Source organism: Puma concolor, chromosome A1, assembly GCF_028749965.1.
Source record: "Puma concolor isolate L17-30 chromosome A1, mPumCon1.1.hap2, whole genome shotgun sequence".
In the NCBI taxonomy this organism is placed as follows: Eukaryota; Metazoa; Chordata; class Mammalia; order Carnivora; family Felidae; genus Puma; species Puma concolor.
In genome coordinates this window covers 58,462,617-58,487,263 of record NC_141667.1, presented here as the reverse complement: position 1 = coordinate 58,487,263, position 24,647 = coordinate 58,462,617, and the positions used below count along the sequence as shown (strand labels likewise).

Below are 24,647 nucleotides of genomic sequence, written 5' to 3'. Positions count from 1 at the left end.
TCTTTTTCTTTTTTTCAAACAAGTGCCAGGTGATAGCAACTATATACACAAACACTGAATACTCTAAGGAGGACTTTCTACAAATATTTTTAAAGGCTCCTTTTGGCTCTGAATAAAGTAATATACTGGGACTGCCACAGGAGAATGAGTCGGGCTGTGAGAAGCCATAATCCGAGTATGCTAAGAAAATGTAAGCAAAAAATTGCAAATAAAACTGCTTATATTCATGTAACTTGTTTGGCGACAGCCATATAGCATAAGGAAAGCTGCTATAACTCATAACAGCATCTTGTAATAAAACAGCTCTATGCATCCCTCTCAAACTGTTCAGTGCTCAGAACTCATCAGATGGCTGAGTAAGCATTACACTTTGGGACAGTAAATCTGTTTCCAATATGGTGTACATTCACAGATAGGCGCTTTAGTATTCATCCTAAGACACTTCCAGCTAAGTACTCATAAAGAAAGGGTAATCATATATTTAAATATCGGGATGCTATTTTCTCTGTCTATTTTAGTAATCTAGTTCACACTAGAGCAAACCTAAATGGATCTTAGGAAACCTTTAGCAAACTCAACCCTGACTCACAGCATAGAATCTCTACCTATAATGGTCTCCAGGAAACCTTCCCTTCTGCTCCCATAATATTCTGTGCTTCTGTGTGCCATGGTAGTTTCTGTGTGCTACTAGCATTATATGGCTGTTTTATCTCTATGGATTTCCTGAGTGCATGAACTGTACCTTTTCCATGTCTGTATTTCTAGCTCCTAAACAAAACCAGAGACAAAGCCAGACATAGGTAAGGGTTTGATGATTGACTCAGTGATTCCCCATGGTTTAAAGTGACTAGTCTGGTTTGAGGTCCTGAATCCTTTCCACAGTCCTAAGGTTTGCACAGGGGTCACAATAAAGCAAACAGCACATGAGGTTTTCAAGCTGTTCACAGATGTTCATTTTTCTGAGGAATACATCCTGGTTTGAGCTTTGGAAGAGACTGCTTCTCTTCTGCTATCAGAGATAGGGAGAGTGGCTGTCTTACGTGCCTCAGGTAAGAGACACAAAATGGGAAACTTATTAGGGGAGACAGGAACGTTCGCTCAGAAAACTGATTTTTTAATTTAAACCTCCTCCCATACAGATAAAGATTTAAGCCCTACACAGTTAGATCCTTTAGAACTCCAGGCAATTCTAAAGGTAAATTTATTGAGTGGTTAGGTCGATGTCAGATGAGCGTGAGCTCTGTTTAAGCAGGAACCTACACACCTCCCTGCCCCCACTCTCACCTCCATGGTGGTTTCCCTTGATTTTACTTTTGCATGTCTGCTCCCAGGTTGGGAACTGAGATCTCAACATTAAGTCTACTCCATGGAAGATTTCTGTCTTAGAAAAGGAACACTGCAGGCAGAGCCTGATGGCATATTTACATGCGGGACTCTGGGAGATGTGGGCCACAGAAAATGCTGCTTTACCATCCAGTGGTAACTGGAATTCAAAGGGGAAGGCATTAACCTTGGATGCACAGAGAATGGCTCTGGTGAAGTGTGAGGAGAGAGGAGACTGGGTGTGCCCTGGTACCTGGAAGATCTCATGGTTTGGAAACTCCTGGGCTCAGTCTCCTGGGCTGGACCATCCCCCAGGAGCTCCCTGTTAACAAATGAATGTGTTTGAGCACATAGGATTGTGAAAGAGAGTTGTGGAGTTTACAAAGTAATTTGTCATAGGTATTTCAGCCACCATGACAGTTTGGTGGTAACAAATACTGGTTACAAAAATTTTCCTCATTAATAAACTTCACCCCACAAATCAAACTTTGGAGTAGGTACTAGAATGTGGACTGTACCCAAGAGTATACCTCACCCCAGGGGGTCTTGTCTAAGACCTGCCCAGAATCACATGGCTCACCAATGTCCAGCAAAGGCTTGAAGCTGTGTCTCCCTGCTTCAAGTTCTGTCCTGAATTGCTGAACAGTTGGAAAATCTGAGTTGCTGAGAATCTGTGTGAGGGAACAAGGGAAGTAGGAGGCAGGAGGTGAAGAGATGGGTACTTGGCTTTCTCCAGAGGCAGGGAATCTGACTTACTCTGATTCACCCTATCTATTTACACAGGAAACAGCAGGAGAGAAACACAAGGATGAAGAACTTGAGGTAAGGATGGGTGAGGACTTATCAAGGAGGCTGCAGCAGTCAGAGAATGGTACCGCCCATCACTTAACAGGGGTGAAGAGGTGAGAGCTATCTCCTCTGGGTTCAAAAAAAGGAAAGAAAATAGTAAAAGAGAAAAAAATGTGAGGAAGTGAGGAGAGCTAAAACCACGGTTTTGGTGTTTAAATAATACTTGCATGAATACTGCAAAGCAAAGGACAGACTTTCCACCTCATGTCTCCTACTTTACCCTTGGTAAATATAAACAGACGCTTTGCTCAGTGTAAACTCAACTTCGTGACTTTAGGGGAAAGAACAATGAACTTGACCAGCAGCTGATTTAGCTGGATGTATTCTGAACCAGAATCCTAACTCTAAACCTAGAAGCTTATGTGACCTTGGTGACCTCAGAGGCTCTCTAAGCCTGAGTTTCTTTATCTGTTAAATGAGTGGTTTGAAACAGATGGTCCCTACAGGTCTGTCTGGTTCTGATATTCTATGTTCACAGCACTTTTGAGAGAGTTACCATACCCTCATCATCATGGTTTCCAGAGAAATAGCATCTGTCACATCAATGACACAGCATTTGTATCCCTCCCTTTATTTTTCTTCTGCTAAGGTGTTTTAATCCTGACAGTATAATAGAATAAATCACAGCCATCAGAGATGGGAGTGACACTGGCCACACACATTTGAGATAAACAGTCAAAAATCACTCACCCATGTCTTCCCCTTTGCCCACAGCCTCTGCTGTCTGACAACACTAAGGTTGAACTATGATTTCCATCTGGCTGCTCACATCTGAACACCGAAATAACCCTCTGCATTGTCTTAATAGCTGTAATGATACTTTGCTTTCTAGCAGCCTGTCCAGACCATCTCAATATTTGGATTTGATTTCTTCCCTCCAGCAAGTGTTGAAGGAAGTATGGTTGTTATAGAGTCAATCAACAAACATCACTTAGCACCTACAAATAGCAGCACTAAAGGTAGACTGCTTAGGTTTGATTTTCTTTCCACCACTTATGTACAAGCTGCCTGCCCGTGGGAAGGGTAACTAACCCTTCAAAACCTTGACTGTCCTTAAGCATAGTGATGACTTTTATTTATGAACCTCATAGGTATGAGGCACATAGTAATCGTTCAGTAACTTTAGCGATTAACATTACTGTTACAAGTCCTTTGTCTCTATCTTAGACAAGACAAGGACATTATTACAGTGGTACAGAACTGCAGAAACAGATGAAGGTGATAAAGAGCTTCAAAAAGACAGAGTTCTCAGAATAATTGGCCTGGGGGCTAATAAGTCACATCAATGGATGATTTTCAAAATGAACTCTTACCCCATCTTTGCTTTGTTTTCACAATACTTAACTTTGGCTGGCATTCCTGCTTCTATCTGGGAAAGCTATCTGTGAATGAGAAGCTATGATATTCCATACAACCAGCGATAGGTATGTTTGTGTAAGACAGAGGGTATTTTGGTCTTGAAAAAAAAATATTTTTCCCTCTTAAGAAAAAAGGACTGTGACACACCTGAATTAAACCACCTTTAAAAAGCCAAGGAATCACTGTCCATTAAGGATGACTGAAGAGCAAGAAGTCAATAATACTCACTGTGCCTTCCAAGGGAAGTGGCAGGGGGTAGGAAGCTAGTGGAGGGTACATGGTCTAAGATAATGCAGAAAAGGATTGGACCCACTGTTCTGATCGCAAAAGCAAGACTTACGGATACGGGCCATGATCTGACAGAAACGTGCTTTCTTTGTGCTCCACAAGACATCCATTGCTCATATCTGTAACTCTCAGCAAATTCAGTTCAAGGAGTGAGCTTATTGCCTTCAGTGTATAAATGAACTCAGAGACTCCAAGTTTCTGTCAGACACACTTGAACCACCTCTAGGAAGTGGAAGGCTGTTTCCCCTTAAAGTATTCCTGGAGGGCTTTTACCTGTTCTTCCTGCTTACACTCTTCCTTAGGATTTGTTTCTGAGAAGTCAGGGACTTCTTTGTACCTTAATAACATTCTATTGCTCTCCAGCTGAAAAATCCTCAAATGAATTCCCACTGTCCCCTTAGCTCTGATTATCATGATCTCTGTATTTCAGTCTTTCCATTTTTAAAATGGGGTGATAGTGAATTGATACATCTAAGGTCACTGAAGAATACCCAGTGTTTCAAAAGTATGCAATGAGGGGTGCTTGGGTGGCTCAGTTGGTTAAGTGTCTACTTTGGGCTCAGGTCATGATCTCACAGTTTGTGGATTCACACCCCACATCGGGTTCTGTGCTGATGGCTTGGAGCCTGGAGCCTGCTTCAGATTTTGTATCTTCCACTCTCTCTCCCTCTGCCCCTCCCCTACTCATGCTTGCTCAGTCTCTCTCTCTCTCTCTCTCTCTCTCTCTCTCTCTCTCTCTCCCCCTCCCTCCCTCCCTCCCTCTCAAATAAACATTAAAAAAGTATGCAATGAGAAGTATTATCATTTAAAAAAAAACAACAAAACTCTATGAAAGAAGATTCCTTCTGTTCATTTCATCTCTGACCCAGCCCTTTATAAAATGTGCTGAATCCCTGCCTTAGCATGCTGAATCCTTCTAATTCTGTTAAAGACTGAAAGCAAGTAGCTTACAGTATTAAGCTACTACATAATTAAACATTCTATGACAAATCATTTTCTTAAGATGTAAACTGAGGTTGAACAAAAGCAAGTTGTTCACACGGATATTAATTCTAGTTCTTACAGCTTTGAGATCAAGCCATTTGAGTTTCCTGGAAAGGGTTAATAAAAGACTTTATAAAGGTCTCTGAAATCTGAAGCTGAAATTACAGCATGTGCTATTATTACTGTTTTTGTTAGTCACCCAGAAAACAAGTAAGATGTGTGCTTAGAGGATATAAAAAAGAAACAAAATGCATGTTGGCTTTCACTCAGAGTTTGGCTAAAAATACATTCTGACATGCAGTGCACAGGCATGTCCTAGAAAGCTCTCATGGTACCGGGGGCGGCCAAGAGGCAGCTCTGGCTTTGTTTGGCAACAAAGATCACTTGATCATGCAGAGAGAGTAGGGGGTCTGGCAAAGTCAGCTTTGAGTATAAAAACTTGCCTTCCAGTGCTCCTTCCCAATCTACTGTGGCCAAGCTGAAATAACACAGATGCCCTATGAGGAGGTGGAAAGGGGGTAGGAAAGGGTGTGGGAGAAATTTTGGACCAGATATGATCCCTCCAGATTCTAGTGTGTGGTGGGAACCTCTGATCAACAAACATTTATTAAATGTCTCTGTGAATGGCACTGTAGCTAGTACAAAAGGCGAAGGAAAGATAAATGAGGCACTGTGTTCATCCTCGAGGAACTTAAAGGGCATATTTACAGCTTGCTATTCTGCACAGAGATCTAATGTGATGGCTTCCAAGGGGGAGAAACCAATATCATGTTTCCTAGGCATGTAGTGAGAAATTGCACATGAACTAAAAGCAACAACAACAAAAACAACCAACCATGGAACTCTATATGTTTGCAACTTTCATAGAAATCTAAAAGTATTCTAAAATTAAAAGTTTGTTAATTAAAAAAAAAAACCTAACCAAACAGAAATCATAATGTTTCTTATGTAAAACAAAATAAAAAGCAAATCACAAACATTCTAAAATTTAGTAAATTTAGTAAATCTGTAATGCAAGCTCAGCAACTTCTTGTTAAATCAACCATTTCCCAGTGAAGATGTCCTATGCTGGCAGTTTTGGGAGCTACATCTCCCAGATAGACAGTCTTGATTTGGCCTACATAGTGTATCTCAAAATGATTTAGCTGCCAAAGGTCTTAACACACTTTGCCCTGAGAGCAAAGGCTGAGAAGAATTCTTGTGAATATGTACTGTATTTGGGAAGTGATTCAAAGGAGAAGTAAGGGACGGGGTGAAAACAGGACAGGCAGGAGGGGGAGCCAATATAAGGAAGAGTGATAGACTTGTATTGGTGGTGCTGGAACCTTCCAAGGAGCCTTCGGCTGTGTTTCTCAGGATGAAGGAGAGAAGCATATATCATCAGGTTCCTATCCACTGACTTCTGAACCCACTGATCAAGGTGGCTCCATGGGTGCTAATTCTGGGATTCCTTATACTTGACTGTCTTCATCCTCAAGGGCATTCAGCAACTTATTGTCAGAAAATTCCAGGGTGGGAAAAAAAGCCAGCATGCTGTGTAGAGCTTACTTAATGTGCTCCAAGAGTACATTACAACAACATTTAGCACCTGAGGATTTTATGGAGAAAAAGATCCAGATTTCTCATTTTCTTGAAAAGTTGTGACATCTAGACTTGAATTCTCCAAAGGCACCAAACTTCCAGAGCTGAAAGGCACTGCCTGAACACACACAATCCAAACTGGGACAGTATCCCCCATGATACACAGTTGAAAACACAGCTTGATTCATTCCTTAATCTTCTTACTGGTGTTCTCTTATGAATGTTGGACTTTTCACACTTACTTGAACTATTCCTAGACTTAACAAATATTCACAGTGAAAAGCAAGTAGGGACCCACCATTAACATGATCTTTCCTCACTGGCTTCATCTTTCAAAATAAACATACTTTGATGGTGTTTCTTCCAATAGTAGGCTTCAAATCACCATTACTGCTTTGATGCTGAAGATGTTAGATCCATTGATATAATTAATTGATTACGTGCTACATGCCAAGCCAGATGCTCGAATTAAATCCTCACTTTTAGTGTTTAACCAAATGTCAAATAAGAAGTTGGAAGGCTAGGGGCACCTGGGTGGCTCAGCTGGTTAAGTGTCCGACTTCAGCTCATGTCATGATCTCAATGTTTGTGAGTTCGAGCCCCACATCAGGCTCTGTGCTGACAGCTCAGAACCTGGAGTCTGCTTTGGATTCTGTGTCTCCCTCTCTCTCTGCCTCTTCCCCACTCATGTTCTCTGTCTCTCAAAAATAAATAAATGTTAAAAAATTTTTTTAAAAAAGAAGTAGGAAGGCTAAAAGAATTGGTTCACTTGCTTCTTCTGACTCAGAACAAAGAGGTGGATGCTGGCAACCGAGGACGTGCAATACTTGGGACACAGTGAGCAGATGCCTGCTCATTCCTGGTTTGGAAATCCTGTGTAATGAGCTCCTCATTACATGGCATTTACTAAGCAAAACCCTCTAAGAATTAGGAAGCTTGACTAAAACTAGAATTATGGGCTTTTGAGTAAAAAGTGAGATTCCAAGTCACTATGCTAAGCATGAGTCCCTGTATGTTTGAAATGCTATCAATTACCAAGGAAATGGTTATACTCTATATAGAGTTTGTCCAGTTACACTCAACCCCTTGAGATGTTTATATAAAAATATTGATACCCGAGTACAACCCCCCAGTGATTCATATTTAATTAGTCCTGGGAAGGACTTGAGCATGGGAACTTTGCAGAACTCCCCAGAAGCATCTAATGAGGTTCCCCTGATTCAGAGACAGAAATGGCAGGGTTCTATGGCCACATTCACTGTCCCCTCACTGCTCAGCTAAGACAACTCAGCACTTTGCTGTAGGCTCCCTGCTGTTCAGTCTCTGGGTTTGTGAAGCAGAAAGTGTTAAGTGGGTCATCTCCAGGCAGGGCTTTTGCATCACATACAAATGGGGGTCAGAGTATAAGCATTCACCTAATTGTCACTGTAAACTAAGAAGAACTTGAACCCAAGGCTGTCAGGTGAACAGAGGTATTTTTAAAGTTGGTAGTGTCACCTGAATTTGCAGTCATTTTGAGAAGACTTTGTTTTGGCTATGGATATTCATCCTGAAGTTGACTGGATTTTTTTTTTTTTTTAATTTTTTTTTTTCAACTTTTTTTTTATTTATTTTTGGGACAGAGAGAGACAGAGCATGAACGGGGGAGGGGCAGAGAGAGAGGGAGACACAGAATCGGAAACAGGCTCCAGGCTCTGAGCCATCAGCCCAGAGCCTGATGCGGGGCTCGAACTCACGGACGGCGAGATCGTGACCTGGCTGAAGTCGGACGCTTAACCGACTGCGCCACCCAGGCGCCCCTGGATTTTTTTTTTTTTTTGAGGACATTAGAAGTAGTAGTATTTCTCCTTTCTATCAATGTTCCAGCAAACAGATCCATAGAAATATATTTAATCCACTGGAATTACTCTCTAAATAAATTCAACATTTTAGTTCAAAGTGCTACAAGTAAATTCTGTGCTTTAATTCCCATACGTGAAATGGACTTTAACTGTACAAGGACGAACTGAGAAACATGTATTATACAGTCAAGGTGGCTGTAGACGTGGAGGGATTTAAAAGGAAGTGTTTCAAACTATTTTTAAAATAAAATGCATCCCACTGGGATAGCAACTGCCCAATGCCTACTATTCATAAATCAGGGTGAACAAAGAGAAGCTTCACATTTTGTGGCTCTGGCCAAAGAAAAAGACCTAAAAAGGAAGGAGGATAACAGGTTCAGCTGGGAATACAACAGAGCCCATCTGATTTGTTCTCTCACTCTTTTTTTTTTTTTTTCTTATTCCCAAAAAGATCATTCTATCTTGGAAAAAAAATGCATTAAAGATAATGCTCATTGTAACTTTGGGAAAATACTCCAAATATTGTAAAAGACTATTGGACATTATTAAATAAGTCTGTGTTGCACTTATTTTTAATATCTATGTGCACACTCAGTATTTGTTCAGATGGCTCCCGGCAGAGATTTATTACTAAAGTAGATCTGACTTGAGGTTGAGTGGAAAGGAAAGCAGTCAGTGCAGGAGGAATATTGAGTATCTTGGTACAAGGGAGTTTGGCTGCAGCAGAGAGAGAGAAAGAGGGCTTGTGAGATATGCATGCCAATTAAGGTGCTCAAGAAATGAACACGAATTCATTTTGGGTACACACCAGCCTCCCCCTCTTCATATGTCCCTGGGGATGCTTCTAGAATTGCCAGAGCTGAAAATTAAATTATAAACCTAAAACATGACACTGAAAATGTAATGTCTCCTTTGATAATATCAGTGGGATGATTCATCAGTGGGTGGGGCAGCACCACTCCCAGACCCAGACTGTAAGGCATGGTGAGTCCGACTTTGGCAATTACTCCATTTCTCCCAGCAGTTTCTCTAAAGCTTCCAGTTGGAATTACATCCTGTCACAGATCACACTGCACCAAAGGCCTCCTACACATATGACACAGTAGGTCTCCACAGAGGCATAAACGCAGTATGTGGCACCAGCGTGGAAAAGCTGATAGTATTACCGTGATACTCACAAAAAGCAAATGTTCATGCAATTCAATATGTGAGTGTCAGAGTGCACTACAGAAAACTCTTGCAAGCTGGCATTTCACAATGTGGGATTGGATACTGTCATGATGGACAGACACACAACCCCCATGTTTAAGTTCCTTTTCTGAACTGTGCTTTAAATTCTTTTTCTTGGAACAGGAAACAAGCCACTAATAAGAATAAATTCTCTTGTAGTTTCATCCATGAGTCACTGCACAAAACTGCAGAGCACTTTGTTTATCTCTCTATTCACAGGAGTCAGAAATCCATGGGCTGGGTATGCTGAGTCACCCATACAGAGGATAGTAGTAATAATAACAGCTTGTGAAGGGCCACCAGAGATCAGATGGCAAAGGTTTCACCAAAGAAGTGGTCTATACACTAAGCCTTGTGTGAAGAAAATATTTGGAATGGGCAGATATGTATTCTACAAAGAAGAAATGGACATAGGAAGTACACACTATATTTGCTATCATTAGAGCCTTTGGAGGTCGGGTATGTAAAGTCAATGACTAAAGGGGAGAACTGGTATAAGACAAAAGGCAAGAGATGTGGCCTGTGGCAAAGAGGAATGTGAATAGACTGGCTACAAGCACTGGATTCAAAATTTTTAAGGCAATCTATAAGCCCAGCTAAATATATCTAGGGGCTAAGTATGCCTGTGTGCATTAACTTTGTGATCTCTGATTTAGGGGTTCAAAAGGAGGCCAACTCTGAGTAGGGGAGTGGGAAATAAAACTAGTACTGTTTTATTTATTTATGCCTGGAAGAGTCGGTCAAGTTCAGACTGAGTAGAGGATGCAAAGTAAGTTCCTCCCTCCCCACTCTGTTTGGATGATCTTCTTCTTTTTCCTGTCCATTGATCAGCTGTGCTCCTATGTGAGCTTCTTATTTCTTTCCTTGCACATTTTTCCTGGATGATCACACTGAGTCCCATGAACATTATTAGCTGTCAACTCCTGAATCTCTATTCAGCACAAATCTCTCAGCAGAATTTAGAGCTGTACATTCAACTGCCTATTAAGCATCTACATGTGCATGGCCTAAGGGCACCTCCAACTCAAAAGGTCCACAGTTGCACATACTAACTTTACCTACACACCAGCTCATCCCCTGTTTCAAAACCCCAGTGATTAGTACTAACATTTGGACAGTTGCCATAACCAGAAACTTCAGTCCTTGAATCTTCTTCTCTCCCTCACCTTGCTTGTCCCATCAGTTGCCAGAAAGTTTTGATCCCACATTCTAAACATCCTCAGCTTGGCTAGTCAAGTTATCAATTGGCAGAAATAAAATACACACTCACTTGTATACACACACACATGCCCCCCCAGACATGCTATGAGCTTTTTTTATTTATTTAGTGAAAGATAGAGAACAAACAAGGTATTGTGATCATGTGGAAAAGAGGTGGGTAGAGCATGATGCTTTTTTTTTTTTTTCTGTATTTTACTTGCCCTGTATCCATAGGAGGTGGTCTGCTGCTGATGCTACTCTTTGCATAAGCAGGCACCTAAAAATGTTGAGGGGGAAAATAAAATCCAAATTCTTGTAACAATGTTACATTTTTATGCTTAGGTTTATGTAACCATTCCAGGAGAATTTGAACTAACAATCTATGCACTTACATTTAAGGGCTTATTTACAAACATTGACCTTTCCTGTATCTTTAAGTAAACTCAACATCAAAAAGGTAATATTCTCTTTGCAGGAGAAGAAAGCAGTCAATGCCCAAGAGTCCCAAAACAATATAGCTGCCTCTAATTTTACAGTGTCCTAAAAAGTCAACAATCTTTGTAGCACAACATTTTTCAAACCATCTCCATTATTCCAGTTCAGACTATTAAACTCTCTTGCCTCAATGAAATACACTCTCCTAATCTACTTCACCGAGCGTCTTGTCTCTCTGTAATATATTCTGGAAACAGAAGCCAGAATTATCTCCTCAAAAAGCCTTCATGACCTGGTTTTACGCTACCACTCTAGCTCATTTGTCCCCACTCCACATTCAGCTAACCTGAACTTTTAGATTCTTGGAATGACCAAGTTCTGCCATTTTTGGACCTTTGCATATGCCTTATCTTTTGCCTGAAAACTCCTTCTTGCCACTCTGAGCATCCAACTCCTTATCCTTCAAGTGTATGAAAGGATGTCACAATTTCTGACATTCCTGATGCACAATTCTGAGTTAGATGCCACTTCAGAACCAGACGCTATTTTCTTTTGTGGTGTTTATCAGAAGTACCCAGGTACATGTCTATTATATCTTTCTTCTCCAAGATTGCCAAGCTTTGTGTGCTTACAGACCATGTTTGCATTATTCATTACTATACTCTATAACCTAACACAGTTGCCTCATGGGTACCACAAAATATATTTAATTAGGGTAAAGGGGCAAAAACAGGGCGATGTTTTAGAAATGCAATACTATCTATGATATAAAAAAAAAAGTGTCAGGGAAAGGACTAAGGGAAGGAGGCAATTTAAATGTTGAAGTAGTTTTCCAGTCTTGAAATGCTGGACACTTAACATGGAATGAGGAAGTTAGACAAAAAGATAAGAAAGAATAACCATCATAATCTGGTGAATATCAATATAAAGAAAAAAAAAAAAGATAGAGTCTTCTTGGAAGACCAAAATGTAAGAGTTGTGAAACTAGTTACCAAAAGCTAGGATATAAAAATGGAAACGGATTTTGAGGAAAAGACAATTAAGTTTCTTACTGGACTATTTCAAAAGACATACTCCAGGAGCAGTTAGAAAAGTCAAAATGGACCTTGGAAAGACCATTTATCTTAGACTTGAGCATTAGCAGGGTAGGGAGCATTTGTTATGAGGCCAGTTAGTATTCCTTATCCACTCCTGATATCAGAACCAGACTTTCCTATTTGGAATTCATTCCACCAGCTTTAGGAGGCACTTACCACGGCTATCTCCAAGCACAAAGTAGGCTTAAGTCTAAAACATGGCCAGGTAAAATCCGAGTGACACATGCCCCATTTCTCTGAATCTGACTCTTTCCAGTGACGTTACAGAGGGCAGAGAATATGGGAGTGCGGTTATCATCAGACATCTTCAAATACATATCTCCAAGGAATAAAGAAAATTATAGAGAATGAGAACTGAGAGATGGTATGTGTAAGCATTGTTAGATTCTCCAGTGATATAAGACAAAGCATCGTATTTTTTGCATAAGCTCATTTCAGCAGGGATATTGTCTTACATTCACTTGTAACTGAAAAAGCCTTGCAGAGTGGAAACAGTGAATGTTGAAGTTATATGAACTAGAGTGTTATAGAGAAAGTGCCATGGAAAAGAAAAAGTGGAGGGATAAGGGTGAAAGTGGAGAATTACCACAGAAAAAGAGCAAAAAAAGAAATACAATTCAAAAAAAGTTAGATCTAAAGTTGAATGCAGAGTTGACAATAGAGAACTATTTAAAGGACAATAATTGGGCAAACAAAGAGTATAGTTTGAAAAATATATATTTAATCCTAGAAGAGCAATAACTACAATAAAGAAAATCCAGAGGAGACGGAATCACTAGGTGACAAGGACATAGAGTGATGACAATGGATTACTTTTCTCTAGAGTTTATATGGATAAAGCCTTCTCTTAATTAAACCCAGCCCTAAAATTCATGTTTATATGCCATAAAATGAACATCATTAAAAAAAAGCTTGTATCCAATGACACTGCCTTAGAGCATCTTTCTTTCTTTCTTTCACTTGTAAAATTGTCTGACTAGCAACTCTCTTACAGTGTGTTGGCATCAGCTGACAGTTGTTAGATGGTATGTTTCCTTCCTTTCTAAAAATAAGAAAATAATGTATGAGTTATGTTCATCTTTGGTAGCAAAAGTTATGGCACATAGGGAGTCAAACACGCTCTATCAATGACGAAGAAAACTTCTGGATTTGAAGATGTCAGAGTTTTTACAAGTCATAAGAAACAAATCTGAGGCAAAAAATATTTCTCTTGCATGAAATATTATGAGAGGCGGAGACCAGATGATGACCACTTTTGTTGGCAACAGGCTTAAAATGACAATCATGATAACCACCAGCATTTATTCAGTGCCTATTAAAATACCGGCAGCATCCATAGAATGATGAATGCATAATCATAATGATCCCAATAACTATAATGGTGGGAACTTTCACAGAGGGGGAAAATAGGATTTAGAGAGTCCATGTTCTAGAATTGGATCAAGCTCACACTAATGGAACCCATCAGTACTGGAATACAGTTTAGCTGTGGGTCTGCATTCTTAACTGCTCTCCCCTATGCCTCTCAAAGGAAGCTAAAAGGATTCAAGTTAGTCAGCAAGGAGACAATGGATCATATTACACTGAACGGTTATAGATTCTCTTTTCCTAAAAAGAAAAAAAACAAAAACAAAAACAACAACTCAACAACACAGCCAAAAAATAAGAAGCAGCATTTTATTCTCAGCTGATTTTATGAAAAGAAGTTCTGCCTAGAGGTGGGAGAATAAATGAATAAATTAAAAGCAATCTTTTCAAGGTACTTTTTAGCCTTCCAAATACTCACCTGACAAACTTTTGAACTTCACTAAAACTTAAAACATGTTCTTTGTAGGTAAAGGTCTAGGGTTTTCAAAACAGAATCTTTCTAACTGTTGCTTTGGGTGCAGTGGAAAAATAACTACTTTAAGACAATGATACAGGCAGAAATGCTCACAGGTTTCCTGAGTATTTCAACAACTCTTCTATACACTGATTGAATGAATTCAGGTAACACTTTAGCTTACTAGTGAGTTTTTAACTCATTAACACAGGTTAAATTTATGCTATGCCAAATTACACAGAGTAAAACATATTGCCTGAATTATTTTAAAGACCACAAGAAAGAAAATTGGCTTATAAACTACCAAAATCAAACTTAGCCTAAAATGTATGTGTTTATGTCTTTATGGATTTTTTTCAGTGCATCAAAGGGTAGGTGAAAGTGATTTCTGTGCTAGAACCGATTCAGAGAACTGATGGAAGCATATTTTCAAAAATCCAATCTTCCCCCAATCCTTTCTTCAACCTTGACCCAAAGAGACAGCCCAAGATGCAGAGAAAGAATTCAATCTCGGCCCCCTCTCAAGAGACTTGAGAGCTACTAACTGGAAAGAAAGGCTTTTTGAGCCATGAGAAGCCTGGCTGAACTCTCTGGCCCACTGGGCCTTGCCTAGCATAGAAACCACTCAGTTCTGCTTACCTGAGCAATATCATTTAGATAGCAACACCTTTCTTGGTTAGTGTTCCAGGTTCCAGGTTGAAAGGTTGTGCAAAGAGGTGATGACTATCGGGGAGGGCCAAGAATCGGTGCAGACAGCCTAGCACACATTCTGACAGCAGGAACTTTTTCCTACAGCAGTGGTGGAGAGCTAGTATAAGTGGGCACACTCGCAGGGAGTCTGGGACAGCCATGGAAATGGAGGCAAATGGGTGAGAATAGGAATATACATCATCAGAGCTGGTGGTCTTGTTCATTGTACATTCAATCAACGTTAGCAGCTGTAGTTCCTATAGTCAAAAATGTTTAAAGGTGTCGATATTTAAAAGTTTTATAAACTGAACACCATAGCTTTTGACTTAGGCTTTAATGTCTTATTTTTGTTTATTTATTTACTTATTTGGGAGGTGATCAAACACAGTGGCTCAAGTTCCAAACATAGCTCTTGAATCCAACTTCCTGGATTTAAACGCTGTCTTCATCAATTCCTACATTTATGACCTTGGGATGATTTATTTAACCTCTCCATGCTTCAGCTTCCTTATCCATGAAAAAGGGGATACTAATAGAATCCACTTCACAATATTGTTTTGAACATTATCTGAATCAATATAAGCAAAATTCTCAGACTGACATCTAACATATAAAAAGTGCTCAGTGAACATCAGCCATTATTCTTTTGTTGTTCTTGTTGATCATGTTTAATACACCTGAAAATGGTGAGACATAGAGTGTGGACCAGAGTCACAGGCACATAAATATGCAAAGCAGAGCTCAGGTCTAACTTTAGGCTCCCAAGCCACGGGGAAATGTCTTGTGTGTCGTGCTGCTCTACACCCTAACGTCAGGGTCCCAAAGAACAAGCTCAGACAATCTGCCTGGGCACTTGGCTGACCTTCATTATTTAAAATGGCATCTATTTCACAGGTTATCCTGGGGCTAGGTCTAACCAGAGATCAGACCACTGGTCAGTTTTGTCAGGTGCATTAACTCTCAGACTACTAGGGTGCTATTCAGTGCAGAATTAGTCATTTACTAATTACTAATTACTCCAATGGCCATAGACCTAAGGTCAGCATTTTTCACCCTTCACACCAGGAGGATCCAGAATAATAGAGGCCAGACAGGTAATTTGCATTGTCTCTCCTTAGCAGCAGAGGCTGATTCTGTGCTGAAAGCAAGCAAAGAAGATATAATTTGATGAGAGCTTCCATAAGCTTCTCATGGGAACATCTAGCCTATCTCTCCTGCTGGGATCTGGCAGCTTCTTGCCTTTGATTCTTGCAGATACTTGCAGGGGAAATGGACAGGGTCTGACCCTGGCCCCACATCACTTTTACTAGCTGGCAATTCTTTTCCACTCTGAGCACCGGAAGAGTCATCCAACTGTGTTTGCCAAACTTGCTTGAATGTGAGAAGCATGTTTGTTTTATGATCAGTGTCTTGGGTTTTAAATAAGAATACCACAGGAGATGATCCCGCCATGATCCTTGCTAATGTATCTCTAGGCTAATAAGTTCTGAAACGATCCTGCTCTTTGATTTCATGAATAAGAAAATAAAATGAGAAATGCATGACATTTAAAAATTATTGTTATTGCTGAGAGTAAAATTTATTTTAACCCTCTCTGTAGTAGCTAAGTTTCACGTTGAATGTGATGCTCACCAGATTGTATCTCCTGTTCTTCCTCTCTTTAAATATGTGCTTATTTACTTCCTGAGTTCAATTTTAGAACCCATCAAAGTAGATCCACTCAGACTCTGACTACACTTTCATGCATAAATTCATAGATGTCTTCAGAAGGAATTGCACTTGCATATGCAAATACTTTCCAATGCCTTTTCATTTCTACTTTTGGCCTGCACAGTTTTTAATTCATGCAAACACATTACACAAACAAATATGGACTCAATAACAACACACGGCATGTGTGAATTGTTAATTGCAAAGCTATGAGTTTGATATGGCCAAGCAACTTCCATTATTATCAATGGAGAGGAACAAGATTAAACAGGAAGAATAAAGGTATATTTGAACATAAAATCCAAGCATTTGATTTCATTTTATGTAAATATTAATAAGGGAAAAGGTGACAGGACAATCCACATTTCAACAATAATCTAGGATCTACAGCTCACTGCACAATGATCCAGAAACCAGGATGCACCTTTAATGAGACTAAGGAAAAAGGGTCTACATTTCAGCACAGAATCATAAGAAACAAGAGTGTATGCAGTAACACTATAAATAAAACCAAAAATACAGCAGAAAATGAAAGGCTTTCAACCTTGCTGAATGTGCATCACCTTTCAGAATATTTGTGTTTTGTATTAGAGATGCTCTTGGAAATAACAAATAAGGGTCCTATTATTCTATACTGGAAATTTGAACACTCCCTTAATTAATTAAGCTGTGATTTTTCATATTTTCCCCCAATTCCCACTCATGCACTTTGGGGTCAGGAGACAACTCAGTGAAATAAAACATTTGTTGAAGTTACTCACAGATCAAAGACATGTGATACAGAGCAATTTTCAAGTAACCCACCCCTTGTTTGAAGTGTGCTTTATTTACATGAAGATAACTCAGAAAATGAGAGTGTAGATTAAATAAAAATTGTATCCTGCAAAGTCTACAATTGCAGTGAAAATACAATTTTAACTGTTTCTATGCTGAATTTTTAAATATTCTGTTAAATATAAAAACTGGAGGTAGGCTATGGGAGCATAGGAGAACATGTGTTTTAGAATAACCACTGGGTTACGTGTGTGTGTGTGCACGCATGCATGTGTGTATGTATGTGTATTTGTGTGATGGTATGTGTGTAACAGAGAGAAAATACACATGCATGGTGTTTTCTACCAGGAATAGAATTTCAAAGCTGCTATGACTGAATGTTTGTGACACACACCCCTTCCAAATTCTTATATTGAAACCTAATCCCCAGTGGTATTTGGAGGTGGGGTTTTGGGGAGGTGATTGAGTCATGAAGATAGAACCTTTATGAATGGGTTTAGTGCCCTTATAAAAGATGACCCAGAAAACTCCCCCTGTCCTCTTCAGCTATGTGAAGACACAGGAAAAGACAGCTGTCAATGAACAAGGAAGCTAGCTCTCACCAGACAATTAAATATGCTAGCACATTGGACTTCCTATCCTCCATATACAAAATAAATTTCTATTGTTTATAATCTACCAGTTTATGATCTTTTGTTACAGCAGTCCTAAAGAACTAAGACACAAGTTGAAGCATCTCATGAGGAGTTAAATTAGCTGTAACAGTCACTAACAGAACATGAAACAAGAAATAAAGAATCAATGTGATAAACAATGATGCTATAATCTAGCAGGCAGGGCCTCCACCCTTGGTACTGGTCAAGTGAACCTTCCCAGCTCATTCACTGTGTTTTTGTGTATTCACTTGTGATTTTGCTAAGCTGTTAATGTAAATCACACACGACAAGGCTGGTACACAAAGCAGAAGACATGGAGCTAGTGAGTCAACGTAGCCATACTGCCTCTCAGCACTGTTTATGCTTTAGTCTATATATCCATACATTTACAGCAACCCCTGACAAGTGATGACAAACTTCCTCATGGATATTGGATATGAAGAGAATGCCAACTGTTAGCACTTGAGAAAAATATTCTCCTCCCTTAAGAAATCAAAATACTGTAAGACAAATAAGATTTGGTGTAAGTAGCAGGGAGAATTATATATGTGGAATTGGTTAAATAACATACATCAGTTCACCTATGCTCTGAAATACCGAAAGGCAAATGCATAACTCAAGATTAATACCACATATGAGGAGGAAAGAAATTATATATTACACAGGATAGGGGAGGTTCGAATATGTTATAATCAATTTACCATTTGTTCAAACAGAATCTGAGAAGCTCAACGTGTAAAACAGTAGAAATTTGAACTCTTGGAAGTTTGTATGGGGGCGGGTTCAAGGGAAAGGAACAAAAAACAGTTTAAAAACCACAGCTAATTTTCTGTTCCTGAGGACAGGGATTCAGAATAGACTAAGGACTACTCCTTATGGAGCCCAGACTTTGCTGTACCTTATTTCATCTATCAAAACCTGCTACTGTGGGGCTCCAAAGTAACCACCAAATTGTCAAGGGATACAGTGTCCAGGACAAAAAAGGCACTTCTATAATTCCCACAGGATTCTGATACAGGTCAATGAAAGAATTGTGCTCTTACACTAAACTCTAATGGGGAGATGATGCCAGCAGGCTGTGCTTCGGTTTTTACCAACCTCAGTGATCGACGCACAACTGTACAAGTCAAAAATGTAAGGCAGCTCAGAGCAACTCAGTGAGGTCAGCTCTACATACCTTGTCTTGGAAACTCATCTGACTCCCGGTGAACGAGGTCTGTGACTCGGTTTCCATAGTGCATCCTGCTGTCATGGTCATAGGCCTTCAGAGTCTCACTGGAGCTATAGGACTTTTGCGTGGGCACACGGCAGTCTTCGCTGTCCAGGGAGGAACTTGTGTAGCGGCACTCTTTGCCACACCGTCCCCTGGTCAGAGAGCGATGTCGCCTGTCCTTTACGTCCATTATCCCGGATCTGACAGAGAGCCGATGCTTTCAGAAAAGGGAGGCCAAAGTTTTGGTACTTTTCACTTGGCCACCTAAAAACATCAAAGGAAAACAACAAGACTGTGATTATAAGAAATGCTGCCTTCAGTTTTGACTCATGCTCTGACTCAGATAAAAACATAAAAAGGAAATGTGGTCAGACCACACAATCTCTTTTTGCAAATGCTTAATATATATTGAAATAATCAGCCTAAATAGAATGACTGGATACAGTAAGTTAATTATTTTGCTGTTTAATACATTTTGAGAAAAAAGAGTAGTGAAATAATTCATGTTTTGATTTCCCTATGTGAATACAGATGACATGATAAGTCTGTCACTACTGCAAGATTTTACTATGAAGCAGTTCAAAGCAAAACTGATTTTACCCATCTTTAATTATATTCTCTTTTTGCTAGACAGGGTTTGGGGTAAAGCAAATATCAACATTAAATAAATAAAAGTGAAAGAAAGGTGTATAAGGCATAAATACATGCTACTAAAGCTTTGTGATGGTACCAAGTCATATTTGACTAATATGAAATTACCTAGTTGGGTCTGAAAAAAAGTAACATAAGCCATTCTTCACAGGCAAACAATACTCTTCTGGTTTCTTTAATGAACCTTCAGCAAATTCTAATCAGTTTTTTTTTTCTTTGCAGAACTGTGGGTTAAACACACCTGGTCCCTCCCTTCCTTAGTCACCTACCAACAGAGATCATGCTCACAAGAAGTCTAACTGGTACCACCACCTGATCATCAACCTACGCCTGCACATGCTGTTCTCTTCATTGCTGGGAAATCTGCTGCTAAGAAGAAAAATGGGGAAGAGCACTGAATGCAATAGATAAGCTGAAGAGAAGGAACCTCTTTAACATATGAACTGGCAACCAGAGAGCCCTTCAGTCTATCACTTGACACCCTTAGCCTGAAAGTGTATACCAAACATCCTCAGAAAACACTAGCCTTCTGCCTAGCAAATATGACAAAATAGCTTAGATGCCTCCAAGTTTCAAATGATAGGCTCTTACTGATTTCATTGGCCATGCAAAAGAGCATGGACCATAGGGCGAGGGCCTGGACAGAATGGACATACACAAAATTTAATTAAAATGGGAAATACAACCCAGACCCAGCATAATGATTTTTCTCCAGGCTACTGTTGCTCACTGCCTCTTCAATACATTAGAAAATATTAGGTGAACAGATCTGTAGCTTAGAACCCTCTGCTCTTCTTTGGCTATTCACCACATTGTAATGGGATGCCTATTTATACCAAAGAAATAGCCTGTATGCATAGTAATGTGCATGGAATCTGTCCCAGGACAGCAGAAGCCAAGTTATCCTTCTCTTGTCTTTATACAGTAAGAGTCCCTTCTGGATCTCATAAATGCTCCTACTTTATATTACTTATATACTTTTGCAAATACTGCCTGTTATCATGGACAATTTTGTTTGAAAATCGGCAATTAAAAAGAGAGTACACCTGCTCTGAACACCAAGCACAGTGGTGTTGCTGCCACAATCACTCATAGGAGAGCGAATCCTTAGTTTCCTGGAGCCTACAGTTCCTGACCCAGGAAGCTGAGAAGCATCTTTGAGAGTTACCTATCAAGACCCCAGGACCTGCTTGAAGGACACAAATACTCAATGTTGGCATGGAAGTTTTTGCTGCTATGTAGCCAATCCAAGTACCTTAACATTAATGCAATTTATAGATGCCAAAAATCACCTTCCCTAGTTTAAAACATGTGATCTCAACACCTTGGAATTCATATTACAGACTGGTTAAGAGCATGACCACTGAAGTCTTGATTGGATGAGAATCTTATCATGGTGACTGATTAGCCAGAGCTTTTATAAAATTACTCATAAACTTTTAAGTTCAATTTCTCAACCAGTTAATATGGAAAATAACAGAATCTGTTTCCTAAAGTTGTCATAAAAATTAAAATAAAAACTATGGTAGCTCCCGGAGAGGGAAGATGGCGGCGTAGGAGGACGCTGGGCTCACCGCGCGTCCTTCTGATCACTTGGATTCCACCTACACCTGCCTAAATAACCCAGAAAACCGCCAGAGGATTAGCAGAACGGAGTCGCCAGAGCCAAGCGCAGACGAGATGCCCACGGAAGAGGGTAGGAAGGGCGGCGAGGCGGTGCGCGCTCCACGGACTGGCGGGAGGGAGCCGGGGCGGAGGGGCGGCTCCCCGGCCAAGCAGAGCCTCTGAGTCTGGCTTGCAAAAAAGCGAGGGGCCTGACGGACTGTGTTCCGACAGCAAGCGCGACTTAGCTTGGGAGGTCATAAGTTAACAGCTCTGCTCAGGAAGCGGGAAGGCTGGAGGACAAAGGGAAGGAGAGCTGCTGAGCCCCCTGACAACAGAGCTCAGTTTGGTGGGGAACAAAGGCGCTCACTAGCGCCATCTCCCCCGCCCATCCCCCAGCCAAAATCCCAAAGAGAACCAGTTCCTGCCAGGGAACTTGCTCGCTCCACGCAAACACCCAACTCTGCGCTTCTGCGGAGCCAAACCTCCGGCAGCGGATCTGACTCCCTCCTGCGGCCACAAGGCCCCTCCTGAAGTGGATCACCTAAGGAGAAGCAAGCTAAGCCTGCCCCTCCTGCCCCTGCGCACCTTGCCTACCCACCCCAGCTAAGACGCCAGATCCCCAGTATCACAAGCCTGGCAGTGTGCAAGTAGCCCAGACAGGCCACCCCACCCCACAGTGAATCCCGCCCCTAGGAGAGGGGAAGAGAAGGCACGCACCAGTCTGACTGTGGCCCCAGCGGTGGGCTGGGGGCAGACATCAAGTCTGACTGCGGCTCCGCCCACCAACTCCAGTTATACACCACAGCACAGGGGAAGTGCCCTGCAGGTCCTCACCACGCCAGGGACTATCCAAAATGACCAAGCAGAAGAATTCCCCTCAGAAGAATCTCCAGGAAATAACAACAGCTAATGAGCTGATCAAAAAGGATTTAAATAATATAACAGAAAGTGAATTTAGAATAATAGTCATAAAATTAATCGCTGGGCTTGAAAACAGTATAGCTGACAGCAGAGAATCTCTTGCTACAGAGATCAAGGGACTAAGGAACAGTCACGAGGAGCTGAAAAACGCTTTAAACGAAATGCATAACAAAATGGAAACCACCACGGCTCGGATTGAAGAGGCAGAGGAGAGAATAGGTGAACCAGAAGATAAAGTTATGGAAAAAGAGGAAGCTGAGAAAAAGAGAGATAAAAAAATCCAGGAGTATGAGGGGAAAATTAGAGAACTAAGTGATACACTAAAAAGAAATAATATATGCATAATTGGTATCCCAGAGGAAGAAGAGAGAGGGAAAGGTGCTGAAGGGGTACTTGAAGAAATAATAGCTGAGAACTTCCCTGAACTGGGGAAGGAAAAACGCATTGAAATCCAAGAGGCACAGAGAACTCCCTTCAGACGTAACTTGAATCGATCTTCTGCACGACATATCATAGTGAAACTGGCAAAATACAAGGATAAAGAGAAAATTCTGAAAGCAGCAAGGGGTAAACGTGCCCTCACATATAAAGGGAGACCTATAAGACTCGTGACTGATCTCTCTTTTGAAACTTGGCAGGCCAGAAAGAATTGGCACGAGATTTTCAGTGTGCTAGACAGAAAAAATATGCAGCTGAGAATCCTTTATCCAGCAAGTCTGTCATTTAGAATAGAAGGAGAGATAAAGGTCTTCCCAAACAAACAAAAACTGAAGGAATTTGTCACCACTAAACCAGCCCTCCAAGAGATCCTAAGGGGGACCCTGTGAGACAAAATACCAGAGACATCACTACAAGCATAAAACATACAGACATCACAATGACTCTAAACCCATATCTTTCTATAATAACACTGAATGTAAATGGATTAAATGCGCCAACCAAAAGACATAGGGTATCAGAATGGATAAAAAAACAAGACCCATCTATTTGCTGTCTACAAGAGACTCATTTTAGACCTGAGGACACCTTTAGATTGAGAGTGAGGGGATGGAGAACTATTTATCATGCTACTGGAAGCCAAAAGAAAGCTGGAGTAGCCATACTTATATCAGACAAACTAGACTTTAAATTAAAGGCTGTAACAAGAGATGAAGAAGGACATTATATAATAGTGACAGGGTCTATCCATCAGGAAGAGCTAACAATTATAAATGTCTATGCGCCGAATACCGGAGCGCCCAAATATATAAAACAATTACTCATAAACATAAGCAACCTTATTGAGAAGAATGTGGTCATTGCAGGGGACATTAACACCCCACTTACAGAAATGGATAGATCATCTAGACACACGGTCAATAAAGAAACAAGGGCCCTGAATGAGACATTGGATTAGATGGACTTGACAGATATATTTAGAACTCTGCATCCCAAAGCAACAGAATATACTTTCTTCTCGAGTGCACATGGAACATTCTCCAAGATAGATCATATACTGGGTCACAAAACAGCCCTTCATAAGTTTACAAGAATTGAAATCATACCATGCATACTTTCAGACCACAATGCTATGAAGCTTGAAATCAACCACAGAAAAAAGTCTGGAAAACCTCCAAAAGCATGGAGGTTAAAGAACACCCTACTAACGAATGAGTGGGTCAACCAGGCAATTAGAGAAGAAATTAAAAAATATATGGAAACAAACGAAAATGAAAATACAACAATCCAAATGTTTTGGGACGCAGCGAAGGCAGTCCTGAGAGGAAAATACATTGCAATCCAGGCCTATCTCAAGAAACAAGAAAAATCCCAAATACAAAATCTAACAGCACACCTAAAGGAAATAGAAGCAGAACAGCAAAGGCAGCCTAAACCCAGCAGAAGAAGAGAAATAATAAAGATCAGAACAGAAATAAACAATATAGAATCTAAAAAAACTGTAGAGCAAATAAACGAAACCAAGAGTTGGTTTTTTGAAAAAATAAACAAAATTGACAAACCTCTAGCCAGGCTTCTCAAAAAGAAAAGGGAGATGACCCAAATAGATAAAATCATGAATGAAAATGGAACTATTACAACCAATCCCTCAGAGATACAAACAATTATCAGGGAACACTATGAAAAATTATATGCCAACAAATTGGACAACCTGGAAGAAATGGACAAATTCCTGAACACCCACACTCTTCCAAAACTCAATCAGGAGGAAATAGAAAGCTTGAACAGACCCATCACCAGCGAAGAATTGAATCGGTTATCAAAAATCTCCCAACAAATAAGAGTCCAGGACCAGATGGCTTCCCAGGGGAGTTCTACCAGACGTTTAAAGCAGAGATAATACCTATCCTTCTCAAGCTATTCCAAGAAATAGAAAGGGAAGGAAAACTTCCAGACTCATTCTATGAAGCCAGTATTACT

General features: G+C 40.3%; 1 protein-coding gene across 10 annotated transcripts in view; it reads right to left on the bottom strand.

Annotated features, from left to right (window-relative positions):
• Positions 1-24,647, bottom strand: part of TENM2 (teneurin transmembrane protein 2) — a 1,151,751-nt gene that overhangs the window by 927,900 nt on the left and 199,204 nt on the right. For all 10 annotated transcript variants that reach the window (XM_086711354.1, XM_086710697.1, XM_086710377.1 and 7 more), the window contains exon 2: positions 19,017-19,316. In XM_086711354.1, the coding sequence (XP_086567480.1) occupies positions 19,017-19,242 (226 nt within the window). In that variant the 5' untranslated portion in view covers positions 19,243-19,316. The remainder of the gene's footprint in view (positions 1-19,016; positions 19,317-24,647) is intronic.